A 12,192-nucleotide genomic window follows, 5' to 3' on the forward strand; every position below is an offset into this window, starting at 1 on the left:
GTTGGGCATGGTGCAGTGTGCGAGCGCTCATTGTTGGTTTTCAGCGGCTGTACAGTACTATATCCATTTCTTTGTTTATTGCACAGAGTATAAATATCTCCCATAATGTTTTCTTTTTTTTGCTATTCCAGCTCAGGGTTCCCATACCAAGGAATCTGAAGATCAGGGCACGAGACGTCGTCATTGATTTTGAGAAGAAGGTTAGTTTCATCAGTGTTTCAAGTGAAGTGTGTTAATTGAAGTATTTACTTAAGTGTAACGGTGTTCTTTTTTTCCGCAGTCATTAGCCTCGGTCACCTCCCCCCCCCCCTGCTTTGTGATGGTCGAGAAATTCAGCAAAAGTTTCAATGTGGTGGCAGTGCCATATTTCCAGCTGTCTAGATTTTAGGAGGGGAGCATAAATTTTACTATTAATACAGCTGTCATAATGGGCCATTTTTGATTCTTACCTATTGGTAGCGGTTGACTCCTTTTCGCAGCTTGTGCAAGTGAGCCAACTGTGATAGAGAAATTCCGTATCGCGCTTGGCTGCCATCGAAAATGCACTCTTTGTGGCCACACCAACTCTGAGCTAATTCCTGGAGATCATCAGGGGATCGAAGTGTTGGCCCGACAACTGGTGGAAATCAGATGTATAACATTCCAGAAAAGGGACACTTACCAGGATACCTTATGAAGTCTTCTTTTCTGTTTTAAGTTAGAACTAAGGTTTCTGAATCGATTGCTGTTGTTTGTTGGGCTTTTCATCAAGATGCTGCCACTAGCACCCATAAACTCGCTACATGTGCACGATATTGCAATTTGAGTGTACTGCGTGCTGCTTGATCTTTCAGACTACACACCTCTTCGAAAGCGCAAAAACGTGGGTGTTGCCACAGGCAGATTGCAAAGCTGTTTTGTTACGTTGCCAGTGCGCTCTCGAAACGAAAAGTAGCGAAATCCGTTGCCCATTCAATCTGCATGGACAATGTACTTCTTCAATCTGTAGTAGTTGCAGGCCAAACTAGTGGTCAAGCTAAGCCAAGCCAGGGCCGTGGAGCAGCACATATGCATGTGCCAAGCGTGTTTCAGGCATCGAATGTTTCCAGCTCAACTTCAGTGGTCAGACTATATGTAGCCGCACGCCGCTTAATTCGAGGCAATCCCCAGAGTGCACAAAGTACTGCCAATGTACAACTCAAATGCGCCACTGGTATCCCAGCAAAAAACAGAGTGGCAAAGGTCACATCACTATAGTTGTCATTGTGACACATCAGATGTTCTGCCTTCAGTTACTTACTTTCCAACCATGATAGCTGCGACAATTACCACCGATTAACTGCAGGAGCCGCAGCGAGCAGTGGTGCTTTTTTTTGATTCCGTGCGAGGCGTGCGATGTCACAAATATCTCAGAACCTGTTGGGGCTGAAAAGCGATTGTACATGGGTTCATCAAACTGGCCATCTACATCGCGATAGACTTTTTACGATCTTCCAGCCGGCTCAGTGGTGGCAAAATTATATGGACTCGCATGCTGTAGTGAAAAGTGTTTTGCTCAGATGAAGGCAGGTGTCTCGTTCCACCATTATACAGTGAAAAAACATGGCTGATCCCTCCGTCATAGGAATCGGTATAACACGAAAGTGAAACGTGTCTTCACAGAAGTAGTGCTTATGATATATGAGAGCTTGTACAATGTCTATTCGTGTTTGGCAGCTATAGCACCGTTTGACGTGGATGCACCCATGTTGAGAGCATGTCTCTATCGCGGACGACTAACGCCCTTGATCATGATAAAAACCGTTGAGGTAGCTGACGGTGTGAACATATATTTGGACACAGCGAATCGTGAATCGCGCGTAAGGATGATATCAACAAGCTCGTAACTCAACACTGGTACCCGGTATGCACTTCTTCCAAAGCGCGTCAATTAAGGAGAGAACACGGCACGGTGTGCGCTTTCTAGTAATGGGTAGCCGACGCCTGTGCTCATGCATACATAACACACTGCACTTCAGCAACGCGGGAGGTAGAGGTTTGTAGCCTGAGCCGCAAACGCGTGCGTCCCGCTGGCCCTCACTGCCGTAAGCGCTTATCAATCAAGGGATGACAAGAATTGCACCTTCCATGCTGGTTTTTCTGCAAAATCGAAACAAGTGTTGCGGATCCCGCTTGTAAATTGAGGCATGTTGGCATAGCAAGCATTTGTGTTCTTTCTAGTACATTTGGTAATTTAGTGTCTGATAAACAGCACACTCAGTATAAAAGAGAGGACATAGTAAATAAGCTGGTCTTTAGTAGATTTTCTTCTCTTTTCTATTTTGTCTTGGTTTTTTACCCTTTTTGGAGAACAGTGTTTGCTGCAACATGAAAATGTTTTCAAGGTGTTATTGTGAAAGAAAGTGCCCTAAGATGGTGCTGCAAACGCTGCTGCTGCCATCTACATTTTCACTATGGTACTCTATAAACTCTAATATGCTTGTGTACAGGATATAACTATTAACAGACTCGTTAATGGTCTGTATACTATCTCGTAAATGTAAGGTGGAGTAGCCAGCTGCTTCAAGATGTGCTACACCATGACGGTTTTTCTGCCATGAATTGTTTAAATGGTTACTTTTGAAGGGACACTGAAGTGAAGCAGTGAATTGGTTTAGATTGATAAATTGTACTCTGAGAACTGTAATGTCGTAAATTTCACCATCATAGGTTTATTAATAGAAGAGAAAGTCAAGATCGGAGTTGCATTTTTTTATTTCATGCTGAAATCGCTGCATGTGACCTAATGGATTTTAAAAAGTGTATTTTTTTGTGTTTTGGCGACATTGGCTCAGCAAAATTCCCTGAAACTTGGTATTTTAAGTCTATGGCCCCCTCAGAGGACAATATACTTCATTTTTACTGATTAGGAACTATTTAGAACCTAGTAGATGCCGTCAAAGCCTATGACGTCATGACGTTTGGTGCGGGAAATTCAATATGTCGTCACCACCCGTGCTTCCTTTTCGCACGTCTTCTCACTTACCAAGCGTCTTGTCGTGGCAAGTGTGATTTTGGAATTGTGAAAGAGTCGTTTACTAGTACGAGAAAAATCATTTTTCTCATTACTGTACCTTTAATGTGTAACTGGTTCTTTCCCATCCGCACACAGCACCTCAAAGTCGGTCTCAAGGGCTTCCCGCTCATCATCGATGGTGACCTGTTCAATGAGATCAAGGTGGAAGAGTCCTGCTGGATCCTCGAGGATTCTAAGACCATCCTAGTCACAATGGAAAAAGTGAGTGCTGTGATGGTAGGAGGAATAATAATGTGCATCAAGCGCAGTGCCCGTTGCTAATAGCCACAGTTTAGCAGTGTTTAAATGTTTGAGGTACACGCTGTTCTTGTGAAGGCATCTTTTCTTTAATTGCATGCTGTGCAAGAGAGAACGACTGCCGAAATGGAGCAGCATCTTATCCATATGAGGGGCAGGAATCTGAAGGCTTTCCTCCTCATGCTTGGAGCAGGGTACATGCCTTGGTAGCTTAGCACATAGGGTGCCACATTGTTAAGCTCGAGGTCGCGGTTCAATTCCCAGCCACGGCGGCAGCATTTCGATGGGGCGAAATGCAAAGAACACCTGTGTGCTTAGGTTTAGGTGCACATTAAAGGACCCCAGATGGTCGAAATTGATTCGGAGTCCCCCATTGCGGTGTGCCTCATCACGGTCATCCCCGGCAATTATTCCCAGCAATTATTATTGGAGCAGGGTAGATGGAGAGAATGCATGCAAGCACCCTTGCGCATCGTATTGTGCACTGTACAGTCAGTGTATAAACCATATTACAGTAAAAGCTCGTTAATTCGGATTTCTAGGGACCGGAAAAAATGTCCGAATTAACCAAATGTCCGAATTATCGAATGGTCGAAATAAACACAATAAATGCAAGAGTTTTTTCAACATACCTTTACTTTACAAAGTAATCGCGGATGCGTGTCTGTTTTCGAGCAGAAATTCGCGTGGACACAATTTTTCTGAGCCCTTCAAGGTGCTCAGCAGCTCGCATGCTGTCTGCAGTGCCAAAACAAAATTCTTCAAGGACCACGAGAGCCTCCGCGACTTCCTTCACAGTGCGAGGGGGCCCGTGTGGCTCATGGTGTGGCTGCTCCTCTTCAGGCTCTTCGTTCTCGGATTCGTCGCCATGCATCTCTTCCTTGACGATTTGCTCATCAGTCAGACAGCCGGCAGTGGCAACGCCATCATCAATGCCGATATAATCCTCTAGTGTCACTGCATCAGGCATAACACTTCCGAAATCCTGCCCATCGTCGGCACCGTCGTCTGGCGACACTTCGGCATCGTTGGAGTCGGGTACAACAAAGCCACTGTGCCTGAAACAGTTGGCAATGGTGTGCGCAGGCGTGTTCTGCCACACATACGCAAGAATGCTAACTGCGAAGAAAAGGCGTTTAACGCGAAGAAAAGGCGTTTAACCAGTCTCAAGTCAAGCCAAGTCGACAATTGATGTCCATGGCGATGCTGCGTTTGAGCTTCACTTCTGTTCCGAATTGTTCTTTTTTCGTTTTCGAGCCTCGCCAGCAGCCCGAAAGTCGCCGAATTATCCGATTTGCGGTCAAATCTGTCCGAAATAACGAGCGCCCAATCTCAGAGTGATGCGTATATTTACAGGGACCAGATGACGTGTCCGAATTAACAGATTTTCCGAATTAACGAGCTTTTACTGTATAGGTCGAGTGAGAATATCGATCGGTCCCCAAAGCATAGGTGAAAAAGAAAGGAAAGAAAACAGCCAAAAATCGCCGAAATGTATTTATCGTACTTACTCGAATCTAGGCCGCCCTCGATTGCAGGCCAACCCCCGAAATTCACAAGGCCGGAAAAAAAAAAACTTATCTCGAATGCAGCTAGGCCGAATCAAAAAAAGAAAACACCGTTTTATCGGCAGAAAACCCAGCATCTTTATTGCACAAGCGCACACTTGTAGGCACGTGCTACGTAGAACATTTATTTGTTGTCGTCGTCATTGTCCGCAACATCGCTGTCCTCTTTGTTGCTAAGTTCATCCCAGAAGGCATCGTCCTCACTTTCGTCCATCGCGTTGGATATAATTCAGGCGAAGGCCAAGGAAGTTGCCTTCGTGAAGGGTGTCGCATGAGCCAATTTTAAAGCAAGCAGGGGCTGAGCATTGCACTTCATGAAACGGTTTGGGTTCAGCCTGAAATGACGGACCTCCGTGTGTCGGAAGCTGCCCACTGACTTCGAGGAGAAGCTTGTTAAGTTGCAGCGATACGTGATGGACAAACGGCGTGAAAAGGGCTACCAACTGGGGCAAATTGCAAATGCCAACCAGACCCCGGTGTGCTTTGACATGCCAATGGCATACACCGTGAACAAAAAGGGTGCGAAGGAAGTCGAGCTTAGGATGGCGGGCTATGAAAAGCAGCGAACGACAGTAATGTTGTGCTGCACCGCCGATGGACGAAAGCTTCCCCCCATACATAATTTTCAAGCGCAAGACTGTGCCAGCTGGCGAAAAGTCCCCCAGAGATGTGGTCGTGCGCGTTCACGACAAAGGTTGGATGTCCAGCGGCTTGATAGCGGACTGGGTGAAAACGGTTTGGGAACGCCGTCCAGGGGCCGCATTGTGCAAGCAATCACGGGTTGCTGCACAGCTGAAGAGCTCAGCCCATTGTTTCCGCCATCGTCGCACGCTCTTTTCGTGCACGCTGAACTCTTGCTGCGCTTGCAGGTTTGATGTTTTCTCCGCATGGAGAACAACCTTTAGCTTAAAGGCCGCGCTGTAGCGGCACCACTTGGTTGGTGCCATCGCTTCTGAAGCACAGTGAGTGCAGGCGTTTTGCAAGCATGTGTTTAAGGCACGACTACACTGCACGATCGCTTCCAGAAAACTAACCAACTCCGCGTTCGCGCTGCTGGCGCCTCTGCCACCTCCGCATCACGCAACAGGAGGAGAGAGGGTGTCAAAGTGCATGGCGTTCGCCGGCGCCGTAATCACGTCACCCGATCCACCTTTGCCGGCGTGAAATCTCGCCGGCTCGATGACCCTCGCTGCATGAACGTGGGACTGCGAGATTTCGGAACAGTGGACAGTACGAAGCAGACGATGCGGTTGGCCTGAGTAGCCATGGCGACCACCATTCTGCCGCTGAGCCTGAGCGACCTCGTCACCATGCAGCTACTGTAGGGTGTTGCAAAAATGAGCCTTGAACGCGCATGCAGAGCCGTCTGCGTACGGTAACCTGAGATCGGCGCATGGTGAGCCGCCATGCTGTTAGCGCGGCCAGGCCTTTAGGTAGGTGGCGGCTGCGGTAAAATGGTACTCGAATCTAAGCCGACCCCCCCCCACTTTTGCACATAGCTTTTTAGGAAAAAACATCCGCTTAGATTCGAGTAAATACGGTATACAGTTAAACCTGGATATAACGAAATTGACAAATTCCCGAAAAAAATTTGTTACAAAGAGCTTTTCATTATATGCAGTTTCAGCACGAACATTCAGAAAAGAAGCGCACAAATAAAACAGAAGGGGAACTGAAGGCAGAGCTCACCCAAAACGTTTATTTAGCGGCAGAAAGCTGCATTAGTTTCCTCTCTTTCTCGTTCGTGGGGGATGGCAATACAGGATGTTTGTAGGACATCAATACGATGCTGCTCCGTCATCATCTAGTTGCGGCCTCTGAGGTTGGCTCCGGTAGCGAGATTGGCTCCGGTAGCGCGATGGCCTGTCAGAGCTAATCGCAGAGGCCACAGTTTAGCAAACCCGCAGCACGGTGCAAGACGGCAAAGTGCGTGACGATTCGACCTCCGAAGATCCGTCGTCGTCTCAGGCAGTTTCCACTAGCACCTAATCTGACGTCTCCTCTGTAGTGATGGTGCAGTCCTCCGAGGGGGGGGGCACAGAGCTGCTTGTCGTCAGGGGCTGCTCCATGTGCGCGCAGTGAAACCATGCACGCACGCACGGCATCAGAAACGAAGAGCAAACGACACTGATACCAGGGAATATTCGGAAAAATGCTCTCCATATGCGGCGCGGCCCCGCAGCCCCACATACGCGCCGCGAACTCGAAGCATAACGACTTGGAGCAAGGATTTTTAAAACTTTCTTTTTGTTGGCATCGCCTGGTGTCACGTTAACAAAGTGCAGTTCAGAGACTTCTGCAACACCAAAAAAGTGACGGCACCCTTGAGCGGCTGGATGAGGTTTGAAGAGAGTAGGGGGAAGGCCGCACCCGCGGTGGCAAGAATGCCGGCTCGAGGGGGCGCAGGCCCGCCTGCCTGCCTCGCGCACACCCGCGCGCACAACCGAGCGTTCGCTCCGCAACACCACCGCTTCACGCTCCATCGTCGGCGGAGCAACCGCAGAAGATGGTTGCGGCTCCTGCTCGTGCCAAAATGACAAAAATCGGTGCAAAATCTTTAGGTTAGTGATGAAAAAAATTCGTTGTATCAAGAGTGTCTCCCTCTGCTACTTTTTTACATAGAGGTCGCAAATACATGTGCTTCTGTGGAGTAATGGTGGGGAATATAAAAACTTCGGAATATCGAAGAATTTGTTGTGTAGAGTTTCGTTATAGGCAGGTTTAACTATATTTGCAACGGCACTGCTCACCCACCATCAAAGCTGCTTGTCAGTGGTCACTTCCCACATTGCATCGTCTTCGTGCCATCAAGCAAGTTGCTGATGCAAAATTTCTTCAAGGAAGTTTGCACCATGTCATCTGGCAAAGAACGCCAAGCAGAGAGCACCTAGTCGTAGACGGGCTGTCTGTAGGGGCCTCTGCCTTGCGACCCAGCCACCTCTGTGTGTGGCCCGTCGACATTTTCGTTTTGTTGTCAAGCATCCACTCTTGGTACTCCACTCGTATATGACCCTTGAAAGACTTGTTTTCCACGTCATTGAGTGGCTTGAAGATGGACTTCATGTGATCTGGTATAATTATGAGGTCCACTTTGCCCATTGCAGAGTACGCGTTTGACAGCTTCGTACAGATGGCCATGAAACGCGTCCAAAACCAGCATACTGCGAGGATACAGCATTGAACTAGGCCAACAGCTCCAGACCATCCAAATTTATTTCAACATTATTGCCTCATCCATGCACCCTATTTTGTTGATGCGAATGACAACAGCATTGTCTTGCTTTTGGAAATGAAGTAGGGTGGCAGCTTTCTGCTCTCTGCGGTGCATGCTGGCATGACAATGAAGTGTGAGTGCTCGTTGCTCCATGGCAAGAGCTTGACATCCTTGGTACCCCGCTCCATGATCGTTGTTGTCAAAGGCCTGTCAAGCGACGCAGGGCATTGCCTATGTGTCCCATCATGTAGCAGTTCTCTGCTTAAGCTGGATCACGCTGAAAGCTGACAAGCTTGTCTTCGAACTCCTCTGGCAGCTTCTGGCAGATGCATGTGTGGCCGACATAGAGAAAAATCTTTTGCGTCTCGTGAAATGGCGCAACCATGAGTTCAGTGCACAGAACTTTTCTTTTGAGAGTCCAGCTTCTCACATGAATTTATCTCCATGGTGTTGTAGCAAATGGTCACAGGCAGCGAGCGCACACAAAAGTTTCCACACAATATCCGCAAGTGTGTCTTCTAGCTGTGGATGAAGCACACTGTGCTCATGAAATGACGTTTCGATTTTTTTTTTCTGTGCTACAATCTGTACCAAAAGGTCAGATGGCTGTTACTCCCTTGCATCTGTCTTGTGCCTATCTTTGTGAAATATTCTGAAGTTGTTCTCTTCCCTTTCAGATAAACAAGATGGAATGGTGGACACGTCTGGTGACGACAGACCCAGAAATCAACACTAGGAAAGTGAATCCCGAGCCATCCAAGGTTGGTATAAGCGATCTCCCCTATACTATAAATTTTAATTCTAAGATATTGGTGCCATGCGATGAAGTCTTTGCTGCAACAAACTTAAAGGGCCAGTAAACAGGCTCCGACTTTTTCTTTACACCCCCCAAAACAAGCTCGCCAATTTCTACAGTAGACCGCAGTGATCACATTTTCTGAATACTGCAGCGCTGCGCAGACCCTCCATTTCGAAAAACAATTCTCACACCTCTTTCCGTCGCCTGACCAATCCCCCTCACACGCGCAGTGACAAAAACTTGCCCATGGGCAACTTGACGTACCACTGAGCTTGTCAGTTGGTCTAAACCAGGCCTCAGCAAGTTAACGTCAGTTCCTGTTCCCACCCACCGCTACGACACTGTGCCCTGTTTCTTGGCTCTGCGGTGATGCGGTTTCAGCCACGCAGTTGTCAGGTTGTCATGCATATTCCTCGCACTGCATAGCACCTGCACACACTGGGCCTTTGACCTGAGCAACACGTGGAGGAAGCGTTTTCGGCTGCAAATCGAGCGGAGAGAGGGGGAACCTCTGGTAGCTCGGATGGGTCGTGCTTGCTTGGTTTTCCCATTGCACGCGCGGCAGGCGGGGTTCTTTTCTCTCACGCCCCTTCGTCGTCTTGGAAAGCAAGCATGCATTCCTGCTGCATTGTGAACTGTCACAAACGTTTAAAAATACCGAAGAGCCGAAAACTGCCCATCAAGTTACGGAGCACGTGCGACAATGTAAACAATAAACAACCAGGAGCCGCGGCAAGCGGAAGTGCATAGCGTCTGATCGAGCTCACCGATGACGTCACTTGCTGACATCCTGTCACATTGCCAAAGTGGGTGGAGTCACGACGACTGGCTACGCCTTCCCCTCCCTGTGGCGGAGAAGGGTGGTGAGGCCGCGCGAAAATTTGAAAATAGCTGAAGCGGATCTTCTAGCCACTGCAACTTCCTTATTATAGCACGTACTCGCAAAATTCTTGCGGCAGCATTTTAACATAGCAAAAGCGCGCATATTTCTCTTACATTACAATTTTTGGACTTCGGGGTTGTTTACTGGCCCTTTAACAGAAAGCCAAACTTGCCTCGATATGTGCGTTACCTCATTAGAATGGTTGTTGCCCCACACAGTGTTACTGGCCATATGGGCAGGATGGGGTGCTGTATGTAACCACAAGACCCCACTGAACGACAGCGAGCTGTTCTCTCCCACAAAGCTAGTCTTTTTTTGACCATTGCCTCAAACTACAGCAACATTAAAAGGGTCATAAACCACCCCTCAGGCTTGGGGAGAAAACAAATGCTGCAGACTGGAGACACTGCTGTGAACATCTCAGCCATATCTTGCAGTTGTGATGGCAAAGAGAGCTTATAAGGGGAGCGCAAAGTTGACGTTTTCTCAGGCACACCCTGTTTTCACACACAGGCCCATCCTCACTCACTTTAGAGCTGCCGACGCTCATTGCTTGATGTCCAACAGTGGGTAGCACGCTATATTGGCCAATAGCCAACATAAATCAAGAGTGGTGTTTGGATCAGATGTGCTTCTTGTCATGGGGTGCCACCACATGCCAGCAGTGCACTTCATAGTCTGCTAACATTATACAGTGAGCTGCACTTGCGCACGAAAATAACAGTGGGGAGAGAATGACCGCGTTTCACCATGTGTGCTCAAGGTCATGACAGGTGCTGATGTAAGTTCTTTCCCCCATGCTATCCCTCCCTGCTTAGCTTCCAGCGTGCTCGTCGGGACGAAAGAAGAGAGACAGCTCTTAAAGCACGCGACAAATCCCTGGAAATCTACTCGTTCTTGACGGATTCGTGTCAATCGATTTTGTGTCATTTGATTCATGCTTGAGGCAATAAACTCCAAGACTGAGGTCACTCAATGATCGCTTGGAAAAGTGGTACGTGACCCTGTTAAAAGCGAGGGTGTTTCCCAAAGTCAAAGGCTTGCAGCGATGTGCTTTCACACTTGCCAACGTGTTGATAATTGAACAGCGGTCAAAGTAGGAGCATGTCACATGGGTTCAAGATTCATGTCAAGTCGCTGTCCAGAAAGCCCCTCGACTGTGCATGTGTAGCTCTTCTCTACGGCCTTTGTTAGATGGTGCGGCGTGTACAGCAGCACATCATTCCTGGGTGTACGGTCACAAGCGTTGTGATTGTGAACATGGGAGTTCATTTGCTAGAGTATTTCTGTGGCTCACAGACTGTCACTGTTTGTACGCTTAGCCTACGCACCCCTGATAAGTGCTCATGCGTTGTCTGCTGTTGCTTACGCTCTGGCAGAAAAATGTTTCTTCCTTGACTGTGCAACTGGACAGTTAGAGGTTGTGGGATTGAAGCTTGCCTGTTGCCATTGCGCGGGTTTTCGCCTAGTTTTGCTGTTCGCTGATCTCATCATGACTGTCCCATTTAATGCGGTCCCACAGTGCTCGGCGAGCGGGTTGACATCAGCCTCCTTGCGCAACGACAGCGTCTCCTTCGCCATGCCTAATTCCCCCCCCCCCACCTAGCCTTCCCCGAATTACTTGACCGTCCTCTCAATGTCTTCTCCTAATTTCGCGATCGCCCCTTCAGCCATTGCCTCAACTCTCTGTCAACCACACACCGACTTGAAGGTAGTCGGTCACGCTGGCCGACAAAATCTTCAAACGGCTTTTAAAAAAGAGCGTCGTTTATGTAGAACAGTGGTTTCGTACTGTGATTTCGCCGAGCACTGCAAATCTTTCATCCGCAGCACTGCACCCCATGGCTACAACTACAGCCGGGAGAACACTACGGAGGTAACAATGCGGCAAAAAGAATGGATGCTGTCTAACATCTCCGGTCCGCCACGGTTCGGTGCGAGACCTACGGAAGCGCACATGGCACACACGGTGCTGCCGCTGCACAGCACGCCGCACCATGTAACCATAGCCAATGCCTCCTCTATGGGCTGCCATATAGCAACACCGCCATCGTGCCCAGTGCTAGAGTGTACTAGTACGCTCAACCAGCAGTGCTATGGTAGCCACCATAGTAGTAGTGTGTATAACATAACCGATAAGACATCATTTCCTCCACACTTTTCTCCCGGAGCGCGTTCATTTTTGGGTTGCTCCGCCCACCACGCAACACACTTCCAGACGGCGTCCATTTTTCTCTGGCTGGACAGTTCTACCTACCGGCATGTCACCAGAACCTGCCAGGACCATGGCAGTTCTGGAAGACATCTGGTAGGTTTCTGGCTATCAGAAGCCAAAAAGAGACTGCGTGCTCGCCGCCATCTTTGTAAGGACTCGACGGATTGCAATACGGGCACTTGGGAACATCACCTTCGGTTGCCATTACACTTGGCGTTCTC

General features: G+C 48.5%; 1 protein-coding gene across 7 annotated transcripts in view; it reads left to right on the plus strand.

Annotated features, from left to right (window-relative positions):
* The window catches only part of LOC119396332 (nuclear migration protein nudC), a 232,691-nt gene that overhangs the window by 214,419 nt on the left and 6,080 nt on the right, over nucleotides 1-12,192 (plus strand). The window contains exons 8-10 of one of the 7 annotated variants that reach the window (XM_049417049.1): nucleotides 132-200; nucleotides 3,131-3,256; nucleotides 8,752-8,835. The exons of 4 other annotated variants lie outside the window; for them this stretch is intronic. In XM_049417049.1, the coding sequence (XP_049273006.1) occupies nucleotides 132-200; nucleotides 3,131-3,256; nucleotides 8,752-8,835 (279 nt within the window). The remainder of the gene's footprint in view (nucleotides 1-131; nucleotides 201-3,130; nucleotides 3,257-8,751; nucleotides 8,836-12,192) is intronic. 2 more of the 7 variants (XM_037663501.2, XM_049417048.1) reach the window with 2 other exon arrangements.

This window comes from Rhipicephalus sanguineus, chromosome 6 (genome assembly GCF_013339695.2).
Source record: "Rhipicephalus sanguineus isolate Rsan-2018 chromosome 6, BIME_Rsan_1.4, whole genome shotgun sequence".
Classification (NCBI taxonomy): Eukaryota; Metazoa; Arthropoda; class Arachnida; order Ixodida; family Ixodidae; genus Rhipicephalus; species Rhipicephalus sanguineus.